At 38.8% G+C, this 25,867-nt stretch overlaps 1 protein-coding gene across 2 annotated transcripts in view; it reads right to left on the reverse strand.

Moving 5' to 3' along the window:
- GSAP (gamma-secretase activating protein) overlaps positions 1-25,867 on the reverse strand; it is a 50,056-nt gene that overhangs the window by 15,404 nt on the left and 8,785 nt on the right. For both annotated transcript variants that reach the window (XM_005148391.3, XM_031048334.2), the window contains exons 4-23: positions 25,774-25,843; positions 25,348-25,404; positions 25,174-25,262; positions 24,708-24,777; positions 23,619-23,668; positions 22,193-22,297; positions 21,183-21,242; positions 20,445-20,488; positions 18,774-18,859; positions 13,485-13,562; positions 11,144-11,221; positions 10,582-10,674; positions 9,103-9,320; positions 8,755-8,824; positions 7,969-8,051; positions 7,255-7,308; positions 3,293-3,418; positions 2,816-2,871; positions 2,376-2,407; positions 746-807 (exon numbers count right to left, since the gene is read on the reverse strand). In XM_005148391.3, coding sequence (XP_005148448.2) covers positions 746-807; positions 2,376-2,407; positions 2,816-2,871; positions 3,293-3,418; positions 7,255-7,308; positions 7,969-8,051; positions 8,755-8,824; positions 9,103-9,320; positions 10,582-10,674; positions 11,144-11,221; positions 13,485-13,562; positions 18,774-18,859; positions 20,445-20,488; positions 21,183-21,242; positions 22,193-22,297; positions 23,619-23,668; positions 24,708-24,777; positions 25,174-25,262; positions 25,348-25,404; positions 25,774-25,843 — 1,581 coding nt within the window. The remainder of the gene's footprint in view (positions 1-745; positions 808-2,375; positions 2,408-2,815; positions 2,872-3,292; positions 3,419-7,254; positions 7,309-7,968; positions 8,052-8,754; positions 8,825-9,102; positions 9,321-10,581; positions 10,675-11,143; positions 11,222-13,484; positions 13,563-18,773; positions 18,860-20,444; positions 20,489-21,182; positions 21,243-22,192; positions 22,298-23,618; positions 23,669-24,707; positions 24,778-25,173; positions 25,263-25,347; positions 25,405-25,773; positions 25,844-25,867) is intronic.

Genomic DNA, 25,867 nt, shown 5'->3' on the forward strand with positions numbered 1-25,867 from the left:
CTTCAGAGATTGAGGCAGAACTTGGAAACAAGGAGACAAGAATGCAAAGAATGAAAATTCACCTTAAGATTTGAGCAGACAGAACAGTGGTGACATGCTCTTCATAGATGCAGTGCTGAGACCTCCCTGTGCATGCTGAAGTTTTATTTGTGTTTAGTAAGAAGAGAACAAGAGATTAGCAAAGATGTGTATTTAGACAAGGGGGAGGACAGGTAGGGATTTGAGACTGGATTTATTACCCAGAAGCATAAGGATGGTAGATCCTTTAGAGAGAAGTCATCAGTGAAAGCAGTGCAAAAGAAGAAGGGAATTCAGTACAGCCATAGAAGGAAAAGGAGAAAGTAAAAAGGGTGTTAGATTGAAGTACAAGATCTGGGATCTTCTCTTTGAGGAAAGTAGTAGGTGGGAAATTCACTTATACATGTTTCAAGGATGTAAAGTAGTTCAAAAATAACAGAGATGAAGATGAACTCCAGGAGGATAGAATAACACTTTCTAGCCAAAGACAAGTTGTACTGGGAAAACCCATTTTGAAAAAAATCAACTTTCCATTGTTGTTTTTCCCCCACGACCTGTTAAGATGATATTATGACATCATGACTATGAACTTTGAAACTTAAGAAATACCATGTTTGTCCCATAGCTACTCTGAGTGAGCTTCCACTCAGCACTGCAACTCCTAAGCTTACTCTACATTTGTTGAGGCTGTGCGTCCTCTAGTGCACACTGTGACAAAAGCACATACCAGTCCCATTAGTAATTGCTGCTGATAATCTTCCTCTTGAAAGAGAGGTACTAGCCTTTCCTCTGAAATAAAGAAAGCAAGAATCATTCAAGGATATAATGCTACAGAAATGCCATGAGACTTCAACCAGCTTCAAAAGTACTCAGAAACATACACAAACAAACAGAAGTTGTGGTTTGATCTACTCACAAAATTAAGACAGTGAAGAATCAAGAACTGGAGAAGAGAGCTGAGGAATGGAAAATAACCCTGTATTTGCCATCTTCTCCCTCAAGTGCTTAACACAGGGGAACACAAACCTGTCACACCACTTTACACTTCATTTGCATTAATTGTTCTTTGATATTTAAGTAAGAGTACAACAGTGTGATGATTTAGTAGAGCAAAGAGGCACCAAGAACCTTCTGGTAACACCAGTGCAAATACATAGACTATTTAGTTCTTGTCATTTACAAACACGCTAAAGCAGCTGTGTGGTTTTCCAGGGAAATGGCTAGACAGGAAGTAAATAACCCACAGAATCACCTCCCACTTTCCTGGTTCTCTCCCATGGTATGCCAGCTTCCGTTATTCAGAATTGCAGACCACTATGTAAAAGAACACAACTTTTCTAACTAAATGGAAGATGGTTATAGTACCTACTGAAAATTAATACCCTGTGTTTCCTAATCCGTACTTCCTGTCTACTAAAAAAGGAAGAAAAACAATTTCCTATTTCGTCATGTAGCGTAAGTCAACATTTTACAGACCCCTGTTCAAAGGTCTTCCCAGCCATCTTTGCTCACATGGAAATATATTTACTCCACCATTTAGCAGCACAAAGACCTGGGGTGCTTAATTTTAAAAGACCTGGAGACAAATCTACAGGAAAGATACACTGTCTAGTAATAGTTCAACATATGACTTCTTTATCAATGGAAAACATGAACGGGAGGCTCACAAAGTTGATACAAGGCCCCTCAAAGTCAGAGCCCACGGCAACAACCAGCAGTGATGCAGATGACTGGTGTCAGGGGCTGGAAATGAAGGCACTGAAAATTCTTTGCAATGAAAGGAGTGAGCAGTACTTCAGACCAGCATAATTCCGTGGCACACAGTAGCAGGGCACATAGAGGCCACTGATGTGTGAACAGCAGGAACGTAATTTACTACTAAATTCAGTTTTACTTATTTGTGGCAGAGGAACTGAGCATTGCAAATCCCCCTGCTCCTAGGGAAATTCATTATGTCTGCTTCCTCTACACCATGATTTTTCACCAGCCATAATCTCTTACTGTACGTAAGCTCTAGAGTTGCAAAAGATTCTAAAAGGACAAGATTCAACAGTAACATGGCATCATCAATACCATTCTCCAGGAGAAAAAAGCCTGAAGAAGAAATCTTTTGGCAAAGTATCGATCCAATATGAAGTAGAATCTTTCTTACCAAGGGTTTTCTAGTCAGTGTATGATCCTACCGCTACTGTCAGAGAAAAAGTTTTCCTCTAATTTAGTAACCAGCCATCTTAATGCTTCAGATTCTTCAGTACTGAAATTACACACAGCCATTTACTTTTAGCCAACAACAGCTAGATAGAAATATTCTAGCAAACCTTAAAGCTAAGTCCTACATCAAGACAAGTTTTACTTACCGGAATCCCAAGTGTCCACATGAGAAAGCACCCTGGGGTTTGAAACAAAGGTCAGCATGTTTCATATGCATTACTCTGAAGGATTGCATAAGGCTATTAAAACACTTAAATGACACTTTGATATTTCAAAGACAGCTAAAGAAATCCAAAAACTGTACATGTGAACGCACTTGGTAAAGATATTACATAGCATTAAAAAAATCCAGCTTCATAAGAATAAACCTTCACATCTACCATACATTTCCTAGCTCTAGAGGCCTGGATAGTTAAGATCACACTGTAGTGATTACAGGGATCCCAATAATTGTTTTTCAGCTGGATAATCTTATTTAAAGTACGATATCTAACCAGCTACCTCATCAACATAAACGGAATATTAAATCCTTCAACACATTTCAACAAAATATGAAAAGGTGAATACAATAGAAAACAGAACCTACTTTCTGGCATTTTCAAAAATGTTCCTCAAATAGGCCGTGGTGGGTTTCTCCTCTCTCTGATTGTAAACAAACAGATATCCCCACATGAACAAAGCAGAAAGCAAATTAAAATACTCCCCCATAAAATGAAGATGGGAAATTAAGCTGGTTTTCCTTTTGAATGGAAATAATGCAGAGGGGCTTCAACACACCTTCCAAACACCCATCCCCATAGGTGCTCACATTAACCTACATGACAATACAAGTACGTGCAAGCTCTGCTTTTGTTTAGTTTCTCGCATTATTTTAACAGAGCACGACTTACAGACTATCACCTGACTGCAAGTCTCTTCACTTCCCATGATCAGATAGATTCCCATTTCTTTATCCTTAATGCAAAAACAACCAACTCTTCCATGTTCAGCTTTAAAATACCCACTTTAGAGGCAGCTCTGGACACTGTTTCAGTGCACGTATATATCAGCGATGCTTATTTACCTCTTCTGAAAGGTTGTGCCATTCCCTCCTGAGAACATTATTGTGGTAATGCAAGTGTGGCTCTGCATACTTCACACTCTCCAAGTTTGAGTTGAGTTTCTTCCAGAAGTCTTTGGAGTTTTGGAACTGCAAAGTATTGCAGGGAAAGCATGAACACAGGCTGCACCATCCCGTAAGTGATTGGAAAGAACTGTGATTAAGGTAGCTTTGCAACAATCTAAATGAATAAAGTTAAAACAAAAGCAGTTACACTATTTTTTCCCAGTACTTTTATTTCCTTGATTTGATGGCAGGGGTAGCACTTACTTACACCTGAGCTCAAAATTTGGTGAATGTAATACAGGTAAAGGGATCCTAAGTTGGCAAAATTAGTCACCAGGAAGAAATGAGTACTTCTAGGTTATAATTCATCTCATCTATTTCACATGTTTGGGATGGGACGAACTACACCTCAGACTACACTGGACATGTTTAGACTTCCACTGCAGGCAACTGACTTAAATGTAAATATTTCTATTTGGTCAAATAAATCCCATTATGGGTTTCTAGTAGTTCCAAACAGAAGAACACTGTCATGACATCAGTAACTACAGGCTGCCACTATTTCCAAGCTGCTTTAATACTTACATTGCAAACATCCATTTGCCAACCTCAAGTAGGAGTTCTCACCACAGAAAAGAAACAAAATACAAACATTTCTATAGCTGTTCTAAAGCTTTTGACTCTAAGCTGAAATTTAAACTCAGCTATGATCACACAGGAGGAAAAAAACCCAAATACACACTGGTTTCCTGGGTTAGTTCTTGAATTGGGTATAAAGATTCAAAGCCACTGTTTATAAGGGGGGGGGGGTGATGTGATCATTGCTGAGGAAGAGATGAGATTAAGGCAATTAATTTGGGAATTTTTAAGAAACGAGATGGTACTACCTGTTCTTGCCCCTCTTTATATTTGTTTCCCAACACAGATACTACAGTAGGGACATTTGAAGCAAGAGTTCACAGTATTCCTTCCTCTTGCATTAGCATGTTGGATTTTGCTCTCCCCTCCACTGCTTTTCTAGAATGACAAAACTTTAGAAGCAAACTTCAGAAGCTTTTAAAACCACTTCCTACTATAAACTACAATTTGCCAAGGAAAACAAATTGCAAAGACTCAATCCTGCCACCCACTTCCCTCTTGCTGCCAGTGCTGGTTGTCACTTTATTATTGTAGCTGCAGCAGAGAAAAATAAACCTTGTTTTTGCTTCATGTTAAGTTATATTTAGCAGCTGGAAACTAAGAGTGCATATGGCACCATATGTTCACCCTGCTGGAGCTAACTAACAAGATCTACAACCTACTACTGCAGTAGGTTGCCTAAATGTTACCAGTATCAAGCAGACAAATATAAAGAATAAAGTGTAAGGGTATCATCTAGTGACCAATTTAGGCAACTGCAACAGCATCACCCCTGCAAAAGAGAGTTCAGGACATACTGGATTTTGTTTGATTGTGGCAGCAGGGAAGCAAGACAGCAAGCTTGCTTCGTATATTGAATCTGTGACAGGAAGTGGTGGACTTCAGAACTATAAGCAGACACCACTGAAAACCTGCAGGGTATTATATCTCATTAAAAAGCTTAAAATAAAGTATTATTTTAATTAAATCTGTTGTTTCTTGAGGATCATCAGGGCAAGGACAAGAAAGATAAGGTTCTTTCATCTGGTGTTTATTTTGCATAAACTTCTACAGAGTCAGGAATCAACAGCTAAGCACAAATACCCAGAAGATGTTATATTACCCCAAGTCAAAACAAGGCCTTACCAGGTTGCAATCCATGAAAGGCTCCTACGCAGCCTTTTATAAGCAATGTTTTTAAGACAAAGAAAGCTCTCTGCTATACCCTTCTGAAAGGATGCAGGGTGACAGTGACCTTTAAGAGGCACATGTCCTCTCTGGGGAACTGTAGAGCTACGTATCTCCAGCAGTGAAGGTATTTGGAAAGCTGTGTAACTAACTACATAGCTGTGCAGGCAGCTACTCCTTAAGAACACCACTTGCTTCCCCAGTGGCTCAGCACAGCATGCAGCAGAGGCTGCCTCTTCCTGTGCTGATATCTCTGACCACTGCTCACACCACACATTTTCAGTCTTCTCGTGGACATCCTCCTATTTAGTTCCCTTCTTCCTCCTGCCCCTTCTTTCTCCCCTTCTGATTAAGCCTTTTTTGCACCCTGAAGGGATTTGGTTTCTGTGTTTAAAAATAGAACTAGAAATAAAAATGAGACTCACTAAATCTGCAATCCTTATGTAAAGCTTTATGACCATTGGACAGACTACTATCCCTTTCCCACAGACTTTCTCAATATATTCTCTTACTGAACAGGAATTTTGAGATTAAAATACACCTGTTACCCAAATAGCACAACTTTTTTTGTGAATATGGACACAGCCTTTCCAAAGGCTTTCAACGATGCACGGCCTTGAGAACTCCAAAAAGCTTCTCAGAGCAACAATTCACCACTGGTTGTGTGAAATGCCATAAAATCTTTGCAAAAGAAATCCTACTTATAAGCCCAATCTGTCACCCAGGCCTGACCTGTGATGCCAACAACATGCACAATCTGAAACACAAACAACTGAATTCGAGCTGTGGTGGGTTTGTGTCACTGGAGTGGTACAAAGCAGGCAAAGCACTAAACCTTACCCTGTGTATTATCATCCTTGTCCTCACTCAAGAGTCAGAGCAACTTGCAGTCAAAAGTAGCAGGAAATATTTGTCTTTAGCTCAACTCTGACCTTTTCAATCTGTTTAGGTTTCAGACAGAAAATAGGAAATGAGTTCCACAATCAGGAAGTATAGCTGCTAAAGGCATGTGCCCCCAGGGGCTCGAGGTTCAATCTCAGACAAATTAAAGGGCTCCTAACTTTGACCTCAGTGAATTACAGCGATTACCTAGCAACAAATTTTCTCAAGATCCGATTTTCCCAGGTGTCCCAGCTCTCAGGGCAGCCTTCCCAAGCAAAGCATGCAAACCCCGATTCCCTGACAGCAGTCATGTGAATGTGTAGCACAGCTGTGACACAGAGCAAGGGAGTTGTTGGTAATTTCACTGATTTTAAATCATTTCATGAATGGTGAAGCTTTATGAGCTAATTATAAGCACGGGAGGAAACAGACTCTCACCTCTTTAAAGTGCTGCATGAAACAATCATTATGTATCCAGAGTCTACTCCCATGTGGAGCTGGTACTGTTGCATTCAAGCTCTGACTCTTCCCATTAGCCCTCCACAACAAACTGCTTTATTAGAAGTCTCTTTGAGATTTTGTAGGGGAATACTTAGGGAAGTTTTAAGTGTTTCTCTAAACTGGAGCTGAAGGTGTAGAATGGAAGATGTGAAAAATCACCCACATTGTTTTCAATGGAAAGAACAATTTCCTACCCAAACAGCATGTGCTCTCCCCATCCAGCTCACTGGCTTTTCCAGGCTGTGCAGAAATCTGTCTAGATTTAGCTTAGCTGGCCAAAGCCCTGACATCACTGCAATCACAGGATGCTCTGGACAAAACAAAGTGAGAGGGTCATGTACCTATGGCAGCACAATGAAAAGTTCCTCCAAGGAGGGATACATTGAAATCCTACACATCTGTTGTGCCAAGTTTACTTCCGGCTAATGAGGTCACAAAATGAAGAACTATTTCTTAAGCAGAACTAATTATTCACGGATCTTCCCTGTTGAATTGGAGAAGTCTCCTCAAAAATGGGAAAAAAAAAAACCATCTTTGACCTAGCAAATACCAGCCTGAATAAATGATATGTTAGTAAATGCATAAGCCCTTTCAAACAAGGCAATTTCCTGTTCAGCCCTGTGTTTGGATAGGGATGTGGGAACACTGCTTCTTAGTATTTAGCACACCCCCATCCCACAAAAAAATACTCCTAATAGCAAATACAAATGTGGTTTTATATTGGAACTTACCTCTAACACAGGTAGGGGAATAATGTCTGTTGCACATGTTACTCCAGGGATAATCTATAAATAGAATCATAGAATATAGACAAATTATAAGAATATTAATAATTTAGCATAAAACATGGGCCTCTCTGGGTATCTGAGTGAATCTCCACTGTTTCCTTTGTGAAACTAGCTAGCCAGCCAGAACTGTACATTCAGTTTTGGTGAAAAGAAACACTTAAGATGTTTCATTCATCTCATTTTAAAAAAGCTAATGCATTAGAACAGTGTCAGAGCAATTAAAATGAGTTATTTGCTCTAACTGTAGCATCTTGACTAAAATTATTTTACTTCTGCAAACTTACTCATTAATCTTCACTCTATTGATACTATTTGTCTTGGAAATAACTGCATGATTTTCCTGGTTAAATATATTCTGTATTCATTATAAACCTCATATGACTAGCAGTAAATTAAACCTCATTGTGAAAACAGATTTAATCATCCATTCTATTACAGTAGCTGATGTTCTTTTGCAAATGCTTTTATTTGTTGAAAAAAAACAGGAATTCAGGAAAACGCCACTAAGGTTAAGACTTGACAAAAAAAAAATGGGCAGAAAGCACATATATAGATTTAGGGAATGTCTATGAAAAGATAAGGCATACAAGGGATGTATTAAGGGAGAAAAAGCAGATTCCCTCTAGCTATTAATTAAAGCACCAGCTGTTTTCTTACCCCAATCCAGTCAAGCAGTGATGTGTAGGGCAAAAGTTTATCCAGGTTGTGAGTTTCTGGACACATTCTGCAGTACAGTGAGGCTGAATGCAACGCAAAAAGATTTGTAAGGGCAATGTTGTATAAACTATCAGTCAACAACAGTAGGCTTCAGAGTCAGTTCCTTATCTAGCACTTTTTTAGGGACAAATCCTGCTGCTGTCTCTGCAACAGCTTCCTCCATCATGGAACTGGTCCCATTCTGTGCACAAAAGGAGGAAGAGAAGTCCAGATGGCTGCAGGGCTGGGTCAGCTGCTTGGCTACAGCTCAGTGCTGCAGGGGTCCTTTGTACAAAAAGGCTCGGGGCATAGGACATTCACTGGCTAGGCTGAGGAATCAGCTATTAGAAGGGAATATCATGGTAAGCCAAATCCTTATGAAAAAATGGGCTGGGATAGGCTAGAGGAGATTTGTTCCTCTGCTCCAATCTCAATTATTTACATCCCAGATATCCAAGATCGGAGCCAGATGGAGAACTTGCTCTCCAGTGACCTAAAATAACGGTAAATCTCTTTGCCCTACTAGACAGAAGAATGCATTTGAAAAGTTTTACTGCCGATCTGATTTTGAGAGATCTACGTATCTTCTAAACTACTGCTGTTATCTCTAACACCACAGAATGCCAGTTAGCATAAATCATAACTGAAATGTCTGGAAAGAGAGTCAGTTTATGAAATCGTGGCTTCTCCTTAAGTCAGAAGTAGGGTATACAGGGAAATTCAGTATGCAGGAAAAGAAACACCTACCAATGATAAATTCTTGAATGGGGTCAAAAGAATGACATGTTGACAGGTTCTCAGAAATCCACCAAATAATCTGTCAGGGTGAGAACAGGGGAGTTTGTCACATCTATCTGTTTAAGAATGTGTTGTAAAAGACCATAGAAACTTTGGTTTTGGTAGCAACGCTTTGCATGAAGTAATGCTACAGAGATAAATGTTCTCAGAACAGCCTTAACCAATAAAGCAGTTTGGGCAGCCCAGCACTGCCAAAAGGTGTACCTGAACTGAGACTTTTCTGTTTTCATGGCCTGACCCTGCTTTGCATAATACACCAGTCACTGAAAAAAAATGTAGAGGAAGTTCTTCTCCCACCTGCATTTCCAAGTCTTCTGTATGTTGGAAGTATAACAGGGCACAATGTAGAGCTGCCAATCTCTCGCTGTCTCGTTTGCTGTTCTGTAGGAGATGTAGTAAGGCGCTCTCACTGATGCTCACAGCATACATACTTCCTATGTGGCAATCCAAGACTGTTGAAATGAGTGGGGATCGGATGGAGTAGTTCTGCAACATGTCAATTCTTGCATCCTCACCTGAACAACATTGGTTTAAGAATAAAAAAGGACTAAGAACATAAAATTTGGCTGCTGGCAGTACTCTTAATACTCCCAGGTCCCCAGCAGTAAGAAACAGTCTGCCTCTTGTACTAGCTGCCCTGGTATTATGCTGAAGAGGAGAAGGAATGGAGCTGGCTGGGCAAATCAAGTAAATAAGGAACACAGTCTATACTGAGGTCTTTTGTACTCTACTGCTGAAGAAGGTGTGTATATTTGAGAGTCACAGTGCCATCACAGGACCAACCAGAGTACATAGGAAAAAAAGAGAAGGGCACAAGGCTAGCAACAGAGATTCAGTACTGGAACTAGCACCAAAGCATATTGGTACAGTTCAGAACAGTGCAGAATCATGATACAAACTGGTATTGGAGGATCTCTTACCATCAGTCCCAATGGCCAGAACAAGAAGGTTCTACTCTGTGATTAGTGATTGAAGCATCAGCACAAAACTACTTTATCTATGCTAGTGCTAAGGTTCAGCACCACAGTACTATACAGTAGGATTCCTGACCTTCTGCATCATAGAATCAAGCCCACCACATAATAGCGATGCTTCCCACTCATTTCTAGCAGATTAGTATTTCATTGTGTATATACAACAGGTTCTAGTTCCTGTGATGTTGCCCCTGCACCAGTTCCCACTACTTACCTCTCCTTCACCCAATCAGAAGAACAGATTTCTATTTCCAAACAAAGCCCCCCCCTTCCAAAAATAACCCACTTCCCATACAGACATATTTATTGGAATTGTAATAACGTGCCTTTAAGATGAGACTCTAGATCAAATTGCATCAGCCTGATCAGGTGAAGGAAACACAGATTTCCTCTCCCCACACCCTCCAAACACACACATTTAGTCCAACTCAATTGAAGGAAGGAAATGTAAAATCAAATTTACATCTCCATGTGAAATTTGAGAACAGTGGAGGACGGAGAAGCATGTGCAAAGATGGGGGAAGGGAAACTATGAAACCAAGGCAAAGGATTGCAAATTCAGTGAAAGGTCTTCTTCCATTTCATAACAAGCTAGAAGTGCGTAATAGGTTAAGTATGAAATGTCACTTCAGATTCTCTTTTGAAAACGGAAAGTGGCAAAATGCCGCTCTTATTTTCTCAGTCTCTCTTGTTCTTCTTCAGAACACTGTGCAATAAGACAAAACACAACTTTCATACGAAGAGATTTGACAAAGTTTCCATTATAACGATACAATCGGTTCAAGCAGCAGTCACACTATACCTGTCAGAAACAAACTATAGCACAGCAGGTCAGGATGCTGAATATTCAGGAGGTGCAGGAACTGGCCAGGCAAATAAGCAGCCACATAGTAGTCTATTTAAAGAAATAACAGTGGTCAATTTAGCGTTTGTTCACTTATTTTCTTTAAGAGGCTCTTTCACATGATTCCCATCTTGGCCCATTTCTCTCTGATGGAACTGATTATATCTAGGAAATATAAAAGGAGTTAATTAAAAGCTGCTGCTGTATTAACACAGGAAATGCTAGCAATACATTTGGATTTCTAGGAGAGGATTCAAGGTGCTTGAGACACTTAAGAACTCAGCAGCTGATCTCCAGAGCAGATTCTGAGGCAATTTTAGAGGAAGCTGCTTACTAATAGCGAGGTACTGCAGTATCAAATGCCAAATACAGAAGTTAAGCAAAAAAAAAGCAGCAAAATAACACAACTACTTAAAGTCAAGGAAAAAAATCCTTTCCTTCTAGACCAGGGTTAGCCATTTATCTCCCTACTGGGGACGGAGAATGGCAGTCACACAGGGAAGTAACACAAGTAACCTACCAAGATTTATAAAAGCCACTTCCTTCAATTGATGAGACTCTGTTCTTTCTAGAGAAACTGTAAAAGTTTTGTTGTAACCTGGGGAAAAATAATAATACTTTTTAAAAACCCAAACAATAAACACCATCTGTTACAAGCTGTCGGTATAAGCTGAGTATGACTTTGTAGCTAGAAACTTCAGCAGTGCCAATACACCCAAACAGGGATATTTTAGACTGTTTTACAGGCTTGTCTGCACAGACAGATTTACTTCATCCTGAAGAGAGTTGCTGCATACTTAGTAGACCTACACCCACATAATGCAGTTCTTTAGTATGCAGAAACTGGCTATGCACGGCACAGCCTATGTTCGGGTTTAAAGAAGCATTCCATCCCAGAACAAGCTTGTGTAAGAACAAGACCCCCCCAAAAAATGCCAAACACAAATGATTTACATAGCTGTGCTTCACATTTTGGTGATCTTTCAACTGCTTTAAAGAATTTACACTTTGTTTATCAGCATGCGCTACTGCTGTAATTTAGTTCAGCTCTGTTTAAACATAGGCTAATTTCGGACCTGCTGTGTTTGCATGGACTTCATATCAGCACAGCTGCTATTTTATTCTAGACTTGCACCATACTTCTTCTGGCATCCAGTGAGAATGACACAGAACCCCCCAACTTCCCCAGCCTCTGAGAAAAGCTGAAGATTAAAATACAGAGTCAATGACTGGCCTCCAAATCTCAGCTGTAATATGCTAAAAGTTGAATGGTGTCATGATCAGGATGCTACTTAATACTGTGTGAAAATTCAAGATAAGAGATCCACAATTTACAGGACCACCAAGAAAAAAAGCAGATCATGAGCCATGGATGAACCACTCATCCAGGACTTTGATTCCCGACCCTAGCAGAGAGATGCTTTACCTACGCTACAAAAAAGGAGCTAAAAAATGAGACCTCCAAGTCCAACAACAACACTACAGAGTAAAGGGCATCTAAACCAAATAGCTTTTCATACAAAATACTGACTGAAGCTTGCTTGCAATGAGTCAGTATACTCATGATCACCACCCTGTTCCTTGCCAATGCAAACACATGCAAGCTAATATCAGCTCTGCAGATTACAACCGCAGCATCATGATATTTGTGTCTGTGCTACATCAAGCGACTGCTTTAACAGGGGGCAGGAAGCTTCCTTCTGAGCTTACAGATCCTGCAGCACAGACTGAACACCTTATATGTCTCAAAAATGTGGCTTATGGACCTCATATATCGCTGCTTCTGTGGGTCATCTCAGGACCAGTCATAAAATTCTCTCATAGGACTGATGAATCTTATATGAATCCACAAACAGCTCTGTACCAAACCACTCCACAAGGGTCATTTCAGATGCAGCTGGTCAATGTCACCGTATTTATCCTCAGTTTCTTCCTGGTAAAGCCAGGGATGTACAAGGGCCATGACTGGCTCCAAGCAACGCAATCACCTTCCAGCTACACATCAAGTACATGTGGGGAAATCAGCCCTTCACAGCAGTACAAGGCAGAGTGCTGCCACACCCAGAAGGGACTTTGCCAATTTGTTAATGCCTTCAAGAACCCACAAATGCAGTTCATCTGATCCCACAATGTTCCAGCAGCAAAGTGTTAGTGCAGCCCTGACACATGGAAAGGTTCCCGACATAAGAAAGCAAACACTCAAAGTAGAATGTTGTTCACTTGAATGTGGTTACTTTATAACATGCAGCTTCTCAACTGAGAAATAATTTACCTCTCTCCTCCATGTAAAAAATGAGAAAGATTAATGACAAGTTTTATTCTGATCAGAAGAGAACAATGTTCTTTATTCTTTTCAATAAAAAAAAAGAAGTCTTAAAATCAAGAGCTAGAGCACCACTTACATAGTAGCTATTCTTATAGTCAGTGGGTGTTGCACCTCTTGCTGTGAAAATAATATGTTGAATTGGAAATCTAAATAGACATTTAAGCTAAGAGCTGTTGGCTCTATTTCCCATACAAATGGCTTATGGCATATGTACAACACACCTGCAAGCTCCCACAGATTTCTCTGATGTTTGTGCTCAGCTCGCCAGAAAGTCTGGCTAGAAATAAGGGACCGAATTAGTAGCCACTGACAAGGCCACTGGTTTGAAGCTACTTGCTCAGCATCAGGCAGGAAGTGAAGGGTACAGCAGGAGAGTCAGCTCTGCAGCTAAAGGCTGCTGCTGTCTTTAAACACCAGCCACAGTAGGTTGTTTTCTACAGATTTTGGCAGTTATTTGTTTTGCAAGGGATTCTGAGAGTCTTTCAGCAAATTGACGTTCTCCAAAATAAAGCAAAACTTAACAAGTTAAGCTTACCTTTATGTAAAAAGTATATGGAGTATGTTATTTCATCAGGCGTATCAGAGGCTAGACTGCAACACACACACAAGCCTCCTAAAAAGACAAAAAAGGAAAAGAAAATTGACTTGTCACCCTAACCCAGACATCCTCACATTGCACAAAGCTCCAGCATGATGTTTTCAAATTAGAAACTAAAAATAATCTCTCAAAAAGGTAAAGATTACAGACATACGTACCTCTAACCGCTGTTTAGCTCGTGAAAAAAATAAGAGAGAGCAGAGGAGGCAATATAGCACAAGGGAAACGTAGTTTCTGACACGGCCAGCTCTTCTCTAGAAGTACATTTTTAGCCCTTCCCCGTATAAAACATGCTTGCAGCCAGCAAACTGATCAAGCCTTTCTCTTCACAGACTGCCACAATCTCTCTGAATATTTTCTATTCAGGGACTGTCAAATATGCACAGAGCATAGTAAAACACAGTCTGCTTGCTTTCTAAGTAATTTCATACGGGCAGCAACATGATATACTACTAGAACTTTTCCACACTAAAAATGATAGTCACTTCTCCCCTTTCCAGCCCAAAGAGCCATTAATTCCTTCTTTAGGAGAAAGCTAGTCCTTGGTACCAATTTGTTTAAGCCAAGATAGCCCGTGCATGAATGCTTCCCTCTCCCAGCCTAATTCTAAACCAGACTGGTACTGTTTTGACTCCACTGGATGGTAGCCTTCCCTCCATCCCTTAGAAAAACCTTAATCCACTTATTCCAATGCTCTGGCAACCTGCTTTGGCATTACTGTTAGAAACAGCTTCCAAACCAACATTATCCCAATGCAGTTGGGAAACCTGTGCCACAACAATGACCATTCACCTTTTACCTTTATTGGAAATTTATCACTTAAAAGAAAAACAAAAAAAAGGAGGTAATACTGATAGAGAAACCTACAGAAAGTTTATGTATACAAGGTATACAGAAAAAGGGCACAGAATGGAAAAAGCACAAAAAAGCACAGCTACCAAGATGTTTTACTTGGTTAAATATTTCACACTTCAGACCACAAGGCTGTACCACAGCTGTGATACAGATACAGCTGAGGCACTTCACATGGCTGGAGAAGGTAAATACTTTCTGAGATGCAATTTTTTCCTGCTTATTCTTAGCTGGCTGAATACTGCTTGATACAGTTTCGCTTGGATATTTGAGTCATTGAAACAACAGACAGGGCATTTTGCCAGAGCACTTGGCATCTTTCAGAACATGCATAATTTTTAAAGTAGCAGCATCAGGACTCATGAGGAAGACTGGAAAAGCTCCAGCAACCCACAATGCTATTTTATTATCAACAGCTCCCTTCCAACACTGCAGATTTCTTTCTTGTGTGCTGGCGCCTAGTGTATACAGTGTTCTGTAAATTGTGCAACATGCAAGTGAGCCTGTTCAGACTGAAGTGTCAGTGAGTAATAGATGCAAGCTGATCACAAAAACAGTGGCTATGGGGGACTAATAGGACATGCATCTTTCAGCTCCAGAATATTGGTCCAAATGTCAACAAATGTCACTACAAACACCACAAAATATCAAACAGTGCTTCATTAACACAGATAGAAACATGACAGTCTCGGATCAGCAAGTGTCCAAGCAACGCTGCATGTGGCATAGTTTTGGCAACCCCAGGACAGCAGCCAGAGACTGAGAATATAAGGCAAATTCCCTTTCTATCCTTACCAGTGCACTCTGCAAATTAGAGCTGGGTTGTGCTAATGCTGAGAAAGCTTGTTATCTTATTGCACCTGTAAAGTAGGTGTTTCATACAAAGTCAGAACCAGGTCTTTTGCACTATACATTTAAAAATCATTTGCAAACAGTATGAGCTACAGCTAAATGTCACAAGGTGAGAAGACTAACATGAAAATATATTTGGATGTACTCTGATCTTTTCAGAAATAAAAGGGAAAAAAAAGATCTCAACCACAGCAAAGTAAAAAGAAAAGGAAACATTTAAAAGCATTTCTACTCACACAAGATAACAGAGGGTTACAAGTAACAACAGAGTCAGCAGAACTAGGTAAACAATAGTTACAACTCTGCCAGTTGATAAATACACATCATGCCACTGAAATTTCCTATGAAGACAGAAAGTTTTCCCCAGGAAACTTTAACTTCAAATTCCTCATTTCTGTTCATGCAGAAGACATACGGCTGTACCAACATCTCAACATGGCATTTGGGTGTCATAATTCAAACACAACATTGCAGTACAGCATCTTGTCTAGTTGTACTGGTTTCGGAGTGACTTGCCTCATCTAAGGACAGCCAACCAAACATCTCTCATTTGGCTCCTATACAGTGAATGCAGAAAATATGAATGAAGAAATATGGATAGAAGCAATCATCCCCCAGAGATGCCTATTTATAAATATAGTCCATATGCTTAAAGTTTAGGCAGTTAAAGTTAGGTGATGCTAATACAGGGTTTATGCCATTTTACTGCCTGTATTTCTTTGCAATACTGGACAAATTAAACTGAAAAGCATTTCTAAAGCACTAAAAGAAAACATAACAGCCCAGTGTTGTTTAAGTAACGACCAAATTCTGGACAAAGTTAATTCTGAGACTAGAACTGCTTCATCTCAGCTCATCTAGAAGCACATAGGGGGTTTTATCTGGAGACATTTTGTCCATGCCGAGTATAAAGAACAGGGCTACTTCTGCTGCGGAAGTGTGAGAAAGGAAGAGTGATTTCATTCAGAGTTCAGACTGGCAGTAGCCAATAACAGCTTTATTAAATGGGAAATTGCATGGAATATTCCATTTTGAAGTTATGCCAATTATTCTTTGCCAGAGATGTCCAAATGGTACAAATAGGGATATCAGCATTAATATTTGAAGCATGCTAGCAGTTCCACTGAAGGCATCATCTGCACCCTAAAGAGCTTGCAGTCTGGTTTTGTAAATCACCACAAACAAGAGCACAAAAGGGAACTTCAGTGTGATTACCCACAGTGTCCTTCACCAACCAGATCCGGTCTCAGCATCAAAACCATTTGCTCCAAACTGTTAATTACTTAAAATTGGTTATGCAAAGTAATCCTCAGTTTCAAACAACATTTAATGAAAAGCCACATACAATAATCTCATTTACTAAGTGTAATTGTCAAATTACGTGTTTTACATTAAGCACAATGAAAAATGCATGTGAAAGGTTCCACACAGAAATTAAATGCTGCATTACCACATGCAAAAGAACATTTTACCTCAGAGTAACCAAACAAGAGTCTTGCTGGAATACAACTGAATTTCATCCTAAACTAAAAGAAAGTGATTCAGTCCAAACAAACCCTAGAGGAGGACAGGTTTAAATTGAAACATATATATACAAATCAATAACATTTTCCATTATTGGACAGGCTGCTTGTATAAGAAATAGTGTCTTGCCAATAGAGAAAAAGTAGCCTAATCTACACTTGGCAGATAGAAACCTGGCTTTCTCTTATTTCTAATTCCTTCCCTCTAATCTTTGTAAGTATGCTGTCTGCCTCAGTAAGAAAAAATCTGTGTTATGAAAATGTGCACTAATGGTCATTTCAACACAACAGCCAAATACGCCAGCTATTTGCCTGCATGCATACATCATCCCTTAAGAAGTGAGAGGTAAAGCTGCTTCTGCAACACATCATGACCCTACACAACTCTGTAGATTACTCAAAGGTTAATCAAATATCATTTCTTCTTGGTGGTATGGTCTAATTTAGAAGCTGAAAATGCAGACATCTGTGATGAACAGATGCCTCGAGACTAGTTTTTAATCAAAAAAGCTCATGGCATGCATTAGGATGCAGGAAAACCCTTAAATCCTAAAGGATTAAGGCATGTTTTAGACTTAAGTTAAAGTAATCATATATATACTAAATCCTTAAGTATCACATACTAGGTTTAGTATCACATACTTGGACCTTCCACATATAACAGCAGTATGAATCTCTTTGAATCTGTACAGCACATGCTCTGTTTATGTGTGTCCACTCTGTATAGTATGTCAGATACCCAGACACCAGTCCTAGCCAAAACCTTCCTTGAATTTACTTTCTAACAGATTTTTTATCAGTTTTAACATTAAATTGCTCTAATGTAATTCGCAACCATGCCTTGGTACCACCTGTGTTTTGAAACTAGCAGAAAATGCTAGAGCGTGCTTAGATTGAGATATTTCACCATGAGTGCCTGATACTAGCTCTTTGAAGCTGGGTTACCAGATAATTTCTGGGTGACTGTTTTATTGTTAGTGCTGATATATAAACCCCTTGATACTGTTCAGCTCATACTGGAATGCAGCTTTCAGAGAGTAAAAAAAAACTTAGTAAGGAAAACAGTGCACAGTTGCCTTTTCTGCCTCTCACAGTTGCCTGTCAAGTGCTTTCTAAAGCAATACAAATGGATGAGAAAAATACAAAAATAATGCAAAAAATATAAAAATAATAAAAAACCCACAAAAATAATACAAAAAATACAATCAATGAAAAACTTAACATGAGCCGGCTTGAGTGTGTGCTCACAGCCCAGAAAGCCAACCATATCCTGGGCTGCAGCAAATGGAGCATGACCAGCAGGTCGAAGGAGGTGATCCTGCCCCTCTACTCTGCTCTCATGAGACCTCACTTGGAGTATTGTGTGCAGTTCTGGTGTCCTCAACATAAAAAGGACATGGAACTGTTGGAACAAGTCCAGAGGAGGGCCACGAGGATGATCAGGGGACTGGAACAACTCCTGTATGAAGACAGGCTGAGAAAGTTGGAGCTGTTCAGCCTGGAGAAGAGAAGGCTGTGTGGAGACCTCATAGCAGTCTTCCAGTATCTGAAGGGGGTCTATAGGGATGCTGGGGAGTGACTCTTCAGTAGGGACTGTAGTGATAGGACAAAGGTTAATGGGTTAAAACTTGAAGGTGGGAAGTTTAGATTGGATATAAGGAAGAAGTTCTTTACTGTAAGGGTGGTGAGGAGCTGGAATGGGTTGGTCAAGGAAGCTGTGAATACTCTGTCCCTGGTGGTGTTCAAGGCTGGGTTGGACAGAGCCTTGAATGACATGGTTTAGTGTGAGGTGTCCTTGCCCACGGCAGGGGGGTTGGAACTGGATGATCTTAAGGTCCTTTCCAACCCAAACCATTCTATGATTCTGTGAAATTTCTCACTCATACAAAAACAACACAAAAAATACAAACACATATAATGCCTTACAAGGAAATTTAGTAACCATTTACGATTAAATTGTATAATTACTAGTGTCAATATACTTGTATTTATTCATTACCTGCTTTACTTGTAAAAACCCGAAGATTCAAAGATTTAGGTGCAACATTCTGATCTTCACAGTAATCATATCCAAAATTCACAAGCCTAAGATCAAATAAAGATCACTAAATAAATCGCTTTTTTATCCACAGAGATTAATCACAACACAAAGATCATGAGCACAGTCACTATGTAATCAAAGCATACAAATTAAATTACAATCAAATGTTCTCTAACTCAATTTACATTGGGCTTAAACCATTCAATGCTGTTAGAAATGAGAATCCCAAGCCTGCATACTGCTATCAAGAAACCAACAATTCCACTTACATCTGAAAACTTGGTATTTACTTAACTACAGAATTGTCCAACTGTTCCTATACTTTGAAATGAAAGCAGGTTCTGATCAAGTACTGGAAATCCAAACATTCATCATACCTGAGAATCCAAGGGCTTTGCAGCCTAACTCTACCACTTTTATGTCTGTAAAGCTACATTTCAATCTGCAGTTAGGTACGGTAATTGCAGCGGAAATACTCAAAAATGAAAGCAAGAAAATCACACTTACACAGAACTTTTTATACCAAGACATTCTTTTTCAGCCTCATACTGCCTGTGCTTTAATGGTTTTACATATCTTTAAAATCTACAAGTTCTATTTTTGCCATACAGAACACGCAATAAAAGATTGTAGTCAGCCTGCTTTGGCTTGTTTGTTTGTTTGGGCTTTTCCCAGAAAGGAATTTGGTCCTGTTGGCATTTTCCCCCAAGTCCTCTGCGATAATTTTGAAAAAAAATAAAAATAAAAAAGAATTATGGCATTGAAGCTTTTAGAATAGTTGGATTTTTTCAGTACTAACAGCAAGAGGATGCCCTATTCTTTTATGGCAACCTGCAAGTGCAGTAACACCACATTGAGCCTTCTGCATATCACTGAGACATCCTGAGGGCTACAGTTTGAACAAGATGTAACTCAACTACCTTCAGTTATTGGTATCTGACCTAGTAGCTTTAGCCTCTCATTTCAAGGAGAAACAGGCTTTTTTAGAATGTAAATTAAACTGACTGAAGAGAGATGAGTATGAGATGAATTACAGCTGAGAGTCAGGCCATCCTGACTAGGCTTTCCTCAGTTAAAAGGGAGCCTTATGGAGACAAACTCAGATGCAGTCATATGTATAGCAGATACCCAGAATCTTAGCCTTTGAAAGCGCAGGCTGGCTGGAAATAGCATGCTGGAGCAGGAAAGAGTACAGGCAGTGTCTCAAAGGCTACTGGAACTACTGGTCTGGTTAACTGCCCACTAAAACATGTAACAGCAATTAAAAAGGGAGTTTCCCTTGACAGGATTTTTGACACCACTACAACATGCCCAAGATTAAAACAAATTAATTTAAATAGGGCCAGAATATTCAGGGGGCTTAACCTATAGCTAGCTGCTCTTCTAATAAGTAATATTTAGAAATGGCACCAAAAAGCAGTTGAGGATTACATTTCATTTACAGTTCACCACGATGAAAATAAGAGGAACTGGGGATTCAGACACAGTGGTTGTATTATTGTTATGCTCAAGTACCTTGTAGGCAACTGCAAACAAAGATACTGTGGTTGGGACAAATTTTACTTTGATTTGTAAAACATTACCCGATACATTAAAAAGAAAGGAAAACAAAACATTCAAAAAACTTACTTTAATTGTGTATCATTTACAGATATATCCAGGTGCGACTCCAGCTGTTAACCAAAAATGAAAACAAACCTGTTTAGTGAGGCCAGTACACTATGATAAGCTATGATCAGTTTTCCAGATCAGTCAAATGTGTCAAACACGCATTTTACGAGATTAAACATTTTAACCAAGTTTATTTTTCTCCTCTTATCCTTACAATCATCCCAACAACAATAAAACAGATTCTTAAAAAAAAAATGAGATAATTTAACTTAATTTCAGCCACTGGGACAAAAACACTCTAGCAACAATAACATGTTCAACAGCTGTATATTTTATGTTCTGTTGTCTGTATTTTGGCCACAGCACATTTTCCTATCTTGCTTAAAACTGACACAAAATCAGTACACAGTTTCTCTGTCTTGTACATTTGATTACCCAGCTTTTCACACTTGAGCATAAGAATAGTACGTCATGAATACCACCTACTTTTATGTCAATATCTGTGATTCCACTGAAGTTATCTTCCCGTGGCATAACCTGAATCTGACTGAATACATTCTTAAAAAGAATATAATGAAAAAAGAACCCAAACACCCAAATAAAAAAGATGAAAAACAAAACACTGAAAAAAAAATCCCCAGTTTTCCTTTGCATAAGCTCCGATAATAAAAGACACCAAAAGAGACCCTGTTTTGGTGCCGGAAACACATAATTACATCTCACTCAAAACCACTGTATAAAATACTCATGACTTACTATTGAGCTAAAGTTTTCATCAGGATAAAACTGGACACATTTTAAAGTACTCTTTGATTCCTGGAATTAAAAGGATATGTATTGTAACTGATCAAATAAAAAGCATATCACATATACTGAAAAGTGACTGGATACTCCATATCATTCTCTACACTCAACCTGCTTTGCTAACAGATATGCAGAAGTTAGGGGACAAAATACAACTTTAAAAACCACATATAACCCCCAACAATAGCACTAAGACATGCTTCCTTCCTGTCTCAGATCATTATCTGCCAATCATCTATAATTGCGTGGGCTCTCACTTGAAAGCACCACATTACATGTCTTTCACACATACACACGCACACTCTAGAAGGCTGAAAAATAATATGTTTACCATAACTATCTGTTCAGCAAACCTAACTGTATCTTACTTTGACTAGTTCAGAAAGGGTATCTCAGAAACAAAACCAGGAATATGTTTTTCCATCACAGTTCACTTCCTGTTATTTCCTAATACTCCTATTTTTAGGTGGCTAAGAGGAGTTAAGAAAAATCAATTCTAATTTAAGTAAAACATGTCAAGTGCATATAGTCCCTCAGACAAAACAAAACAAATCCAAAGAGTTTCAGCATTTCTAGCCAAGAACCTGCCCTCATTTGGTCACTCAGTAAGTCGTGTGTACAACATGATTTCTGGATGTGAGTTCTCTAGAACACAGGCATTATACTCATGACAGTTCTTGACAGATTTAAATCCTTTTGAACAAAAAGCCTTTCTAAAGTCAAAAAACCTAAGAAACCCACCTTTTTATATAAAAATCACTACTACCAGTCTTCTTTTAATTTACTATGCACAAACAGCAGCTGAGGTAAGTCTGGCTTTTGCTTTAGGTTATTTGAGGCAGGAAGAAGACATACAACTATAATGAAAACCAAACTCACACTACTATTAGCACACACACACTCAGAACTTTACTGTCATAAGACAGCCAAAACCAAAACTACTAGAATGACTTTCATCTCACCTTTGGAACCATGTAGAAGAGCCTTTGCTCCATCATATCCCATTGTGCCCAAATGAGATCATCTGCAACTCTGGCTCTCGGAAGCTGACCTGAGTTTTGAATCACCTAAAGGAAAAGAAAGAACATTAGAAGTCATTAAATAAGATTCTCTAACAATTGCACACAGTCTGTGCTTTAGAGAAAAGCAATGACAGGAGAGATGTAAATATTAAGGTGCTTGGATCAAACATGCCTCTTTTTTAGCTGTACAAAGTCCACCCTCGTTGTTTACAAGGTGCTCAGCTTAAAGAGACCAAAAGCACAATTTTCAGGGTACACCTACTATCAAGTATTTTCTTTGAAATTTCTTTGCTTGCAAGAAATTCACCACTTAAGCTGCTCAAAGTGAACAAAGAAAAGCAGACAGCATGCTTCACCATAGAGAAACAGAGAGGAGTGAAATACCACAGTCAGTTCAGAACCAGCCACATTAACTACTGCAGGAAGATGTGTTAGCTCCAAAAGGATTTCTGTCCAAAGTCTCAGCCACAAGATGGAAAGTACTGGCAGTAGGGAAAGGGCTAGAACTGTAGAAAACCATTGGGATTGTATAAAGGCACCCTTGAAAGATGCAGGGAGACTTCCTGTCAACCAAACAAATCTGTTAGAAGGACATCAGATTCATCTGTTATTTCTGATTACACTCTTAGTCTTCACTACTGTGGTGCAGCAGATAAAACCCATCTGCAATTAAAAGCAATCATAAACTTTGAGAAAACCATAAAAGACTTCAAAGTGACTGAAAATCAGTCCTTAACGTTTTCCTTCCAAGCTTACATTTGCCTAGATAAGCCGAAACACTGGCTTGCATGACACAATTCTTTACTATAATAAATGTATATTTATTAATAATGAATCTTCTAAGCAAAACATCCACAATCTGTTGAAGAAAAATTCTTATTAAAAACAGGAAAAAGATGAGGGGGAAAAAGTGATTGGAATATTCACAGTACTTGAAGCATACCTAAGTTGTATGTGTTCTGTTCGTTTACTTGTTTTTTAAATGAATCCTTCACTGGGACAAAGAGACACTCAAAAGGCTAAGTTTGGAAGGTGACTGCAAATATTTTACATGGTTTAAAAACGTGCATTTATTTATTTATTCAACATTTACTCCCAATTTCTATCATACAGACATATGCAACAACAAACAAAAAATAATCAAATAAGTAATTTCCCCCATAGATTACAGAGTTTGCAAGTTTCTCAAGAGGCTTTGTGGTTAGCTTCTGAAGTTGCCATCTTATCAATACTTTCTTTACTATGCTTTGTGGTGCCCAAGTATAAAACTACACAAAACAGTGAGCTAAAATTACAGGTATTTAAATTTTCAATTAAAGCAAAAAAAAACCAAACAACCCTCGGAGCCCCATATTTTAAGTCTTACCACTTTGTGTTCTTCTTCTGCAACTACACGAATCTCAAATTGTTCAATATCTTTAAAATACAAAAAAAAAAGTCATTACAAACATACATTTTTATATGCTTTTATACAGCTTATTAAACACTCTCACTTCTTAAAATGCTATAAGAAAATATTAGAGCCAGGAAAGTTCAACTCAGCATAAAAGGAAATCTGTGATACGTGAAGCTATGTGTCTATACAAACACCTGGACTCTCTTCCTTTCCTGAGCTGAGGGTGGCTTCAGCCATACCACCCTGTGGAAAAAATTCTGTGCCATCAGAGGAGCACTGTCAGGATGATGCTAACTGCAACATGCTAAACCAAGCTAAGGAGCACACACAGAAAGGCCACATAGAGCTGCATGCCTGTGCCCAACCCTGTTTCACTTCCTTCCACCGCACAGTCCTTTCCCATGCAAAATTCCTGAGGTTATTGATTGTTTGCCTGCGTGAAGGGTGCAAGATTCACCCAGCAGATGTTCTAAGTGTTTCTGATACAGTTCACAGCACTATGTGAATGTATTTAGTAGGTGAACTCTGCCCACATAAGTCAAAATACCTAACGGTTGGTGTCTAGCTTAGCAAAGATGGCCTCTCCAAAAAGATGGGAAATTTCTGTAATAAGATGGAAAGGCAAGGGGGATAAACAGCCATTTCCAGATGTCCACCTCTATCCATTGCCTCCCATTACATAAGGCTGAATATGCAATGTTAGCTGGATCTGAGGAACTACTGTCCTATTCTTATTCCACTTATCACACGCTAAATCACAACCCATCTCTCAGTCAGTATCTGCTCTAAATTTATAGACAGCTATAAAAGTTTTTGTTACTATTTTTAGAAATAAAGGTAACTGATGAATGCATGAAATAAGCAAGCAATTGCAGTCAAACCTGGCCATTCTGCTAACACTGAAACAAAAAATCACATTAAATTATACAGTTATCTGCAAATCCTACAATAGCTCTCACCCTTTTTTCCCCGTTCTTTTCCAAAAGTCTACCAAAATGTAATCTATAATGAGGATCTTAAAAGAATATGTATATACACACTATCAAAATATTAACTCACATTTATCTTCTGAAACTAGCAAGAGGCGACTTTCTGTAGAAGTATTTCTGCCTTCAACTGGATAAAGAAACTAAGCAGAAAGTTTAACAAAAGTAAGTAAATAACCAGAGTACTTTAGAACATTAATCTAAAATGGTGGGGTTAGCTGGAAAGTTACATATTTTTAAATTAAGACAGGCACACTAATGATATTTAATTAATAAAAATAGCTATTATTACAGACTAATAGTCACCAATGACTATAATTGCAAGCTTCATGGGACTGAAGAGAAATAAAATAGCTTTCATGTCAGAGAAATGTCGTACATCAAACATTTTACGAAGTTTCTCACTTTTTCATGCTATGAACACACTATCTCTGTAAAAGTCGCAAGGCAAGGTGAGATATTTCTACACTCCACCACTTTTTCCTCTCTAGAATAGTGGATTAAAAAAGGTTCATATTTAGATTAGTTGAATAATTTACCTGTACTTGAACACCGCTATCCACAGCCTTCAGGACTCTCACATTATTAATGGGATGAATTTCAATTAGCAAGGCTAAATACTTGGATACTACAAAAAGAACATGGTTCAGGTAACATTAAGTTTAAGCAAAAGAATGCGCTATTTCAAACAGTATTGAAACAATCCACAGTACCTGACTGTAACAGCTGACTTACTCTTTCTTCCTCAGTATATTGACGGAAGCTGACCGCTAAGGGGAAAAAAGACAAAAAACCAAAAAACATTCCACAGTGAGCTTGCACACTTAACATTAATCCTACCAAACATTCTTGGAAAGCAAGCAGCACGAGGTTTTTTTACCAAAAGCATTTATATTAAAGGAACAGAAGTTCTTCTAGATGTAGGAATCATGTATAAAGAGGGGAAGCGAATGACAATATCATTACAGCTGTGCCTTTGTTACCTACATTATCTAGCGATGGATCAACTGAAATGCATAGATAGCTGTAAGCAACATAAGGGACAAAAGACATGTAAGTAATTCTAGGCCCAAATACATCATCCTACTAAACCAAAAGACAAAGCACACAACAAAAATAATGACAAAACACGTATTTACCCAATAATGTCCTTTCATTGTTGACAGAACAACTGATGATGCGGAGATCCCTCTCAAACATATAGAGGTGCTATAAAGAAACATATAAATGCTA

Source organism: Melopsittacus undulatus, chromosome 5 (genome assembly GCF_012275295.1).
Source record: "Melopsittacus undulatus isolate bMelUnd1 chromosome 5, bMelUnd1.mat.Z, whole genome shotgun sequence".
Taxonomy (NCBI): domain Eukaryota; kingdom Metazoa; phylum Chordata; class Aves; order Psittaciformes; family Psittaculidae; genus Melopsittacus; species Melopsittacus undulatus.